Consider the following 1749-nt stretch of genomic DNA (forward strand, 5'->3'; position numbering starts at 1 on the left):
AACATAGGCGTATTCATACAAGAGAGACACCTTATCACTCTGTTATCTGTGGCAAATCCTTTTCTTGCTGGTAGTACCTTAATCCATCATAAACAATTCATACAGGATGAAAACCATGTCACTTTAATATCTGTGACAAAACATTCTCTAATAGGTCTACTGTAACTAGGCACAAACATATCTATACAGGAGAAAAACCATATCAGCCGTGATATCTATGGTCAATTTATTCTCTAGGAATACAAGCTTAGCTCAACACAAACATACACATACAGGTGAGAAACCATGTCACTGTGTTCTCTGTGGAGAATCATTCTCTCAAAGTGGTAAATCGTCTAGTCATGAACATGTTCGTATAGCAGAGAAATTGTTTATCTGTGATATTTGTAGTAAATCATTCTCTAGAAATTTTCACTTAACTACAAACAAACATCTTCATACACAGGAGTGAATGTATTACAGAAATATTCTTTTGGCAACTACTTCTCTGGAATATGCAGCAAATCTATTCACAGCGATGATAAGCGATATCAACTTGATATTTGTGGTAAATTAATTTCTTTTGGCAATGACTAAATAAGTCACAAACATGAAAATGAAGGACAAGCCGTATCACAGTGACATCTGTAGACACAAAAAATATGCTATAACAATGTCATAAGGGTGTTCTAACAATATATTTTATACATAACTACAACTGGTGGTGTTATTGATTTTTATACTTCCACTGAAGATATGCGTGACATGTTCAACACTGGCATGACATAATCATCATTTTCTATTACAGTGTTGGAGTTAAGAGTCAAATGGGTGTGTTTAAAGTCACACATGTTTTGTTAATCAAGTATTTCGTCACTATCTCCTGTTCTTGGTGAGCAGTTGCTTAGTCTTCCAGATGAGTTATGCATATATTGCATGTCTAGGAGAAGCTATTATTCCTGTCAAATGTTGCTGGCATTCTGTAGCTAGTGTATCCATGCATAACTTTCTGCCCATATGATGGGTATTTTCCTTCCAAGTCTCTAACTAGTGCAATCCAGCTCCTTTGCGTGTGTGTGTGTGTATATGTATGCTTGTCTTGACATTATGTGATAGTTGGAAGTGAGGTGTCCCTGTCATGCAACCAGTGCCATTTGTTTCAAATTTTCCATGAAGAACTTGGTTGGCCACAGCGATGTGTTACCTTGCTTCAAAATGGGTGAGGGTTGGTGACGCAAAAGGTATATGACTATAAGAAATTTGCATCACTGAATTGTTTGACCCATGCAGGCATAGAAAAGTAGACATGAAAATGATAATTATGATATACACACAAACACATATTTGAGTGTTAAAATGGTAGAAAAGTACTCAAGACATGTAACATTATGTATTTACTGACTCTTGTTTTAAGGACTCATTTTGACTCAGGCCTGTCATGGAGAAACTGAAACAAATGACACTATGGATGAGCCTTTTGTTTACAATGATGATGCAACACATCAAAGCATGTTAAGAAACATAGACATACTTTCACAGTAGGCTGCAAACAAACCAACTCCATCAGAGAGGCCATTGATCACAAGCAGTGAATGCACATTCAAACAGGGTCAATTTGAACTTAATCGCTTAGACACGTTTTTTTCTCATTCTCCCTCCATTTCTTTTCCTTTTAATCCTTTGTATTGAAGAGCATAGACTCAAAACGTCAGACTTTTCCAGGCATCTTCCACAAATAAATCAAACCAAAAAAATCACATTATTTGTTTT

The 1749-nt window shown here is 35.9% G+C and overlaps 2 protein-coding genes across 2 annotated transcripts in view; one reads left to right on the forward strand and one right to left on the reverse strand.

The window, feature by feature from the left end:
* The window catches only part of LOC106880990 (zinc finger protein 345), a 47668-nt gene that overhangs the window by 36796 nt on the left and 9123 nt on the right, over window positions 1–1749 (reverse strand). The gene's annotated exons all lie outside the window — the stretch shown is intronic.
* Window positions 1–1749, forward strand: part of LOC106880966 (zinc finger protein 431) — an 18884-nt gene that overhangs the window by 6651 nt on the left and 10484 nt on the right. Inside the window, exon 2 of the mRNA XM_052975418.1 lies at window positions 238–447. Within this exon, the coding sequence (XP_052831378.1) occupies window positions 238–447 (210 nt within the window). The remainder of the gene's footprint in view (window positions 1–237; window positions 448–1749) is intronic.

This window comes from Octopus bimaculoides, chromosome 21 (genome assembly GCF_001194135.2).
Source record: "Octopus bimaculoides isolate UCB-OBI-ISO-001 chromosome 21, ASM119413v2, whole genome shotgun sequence".
Taxonomy (NCBI): Eukaryota; Metazoa; Mollusca; class Cephalopoda; order Octopoda; family Octopodidae; genus Octopus; species Octopus bimaculoides.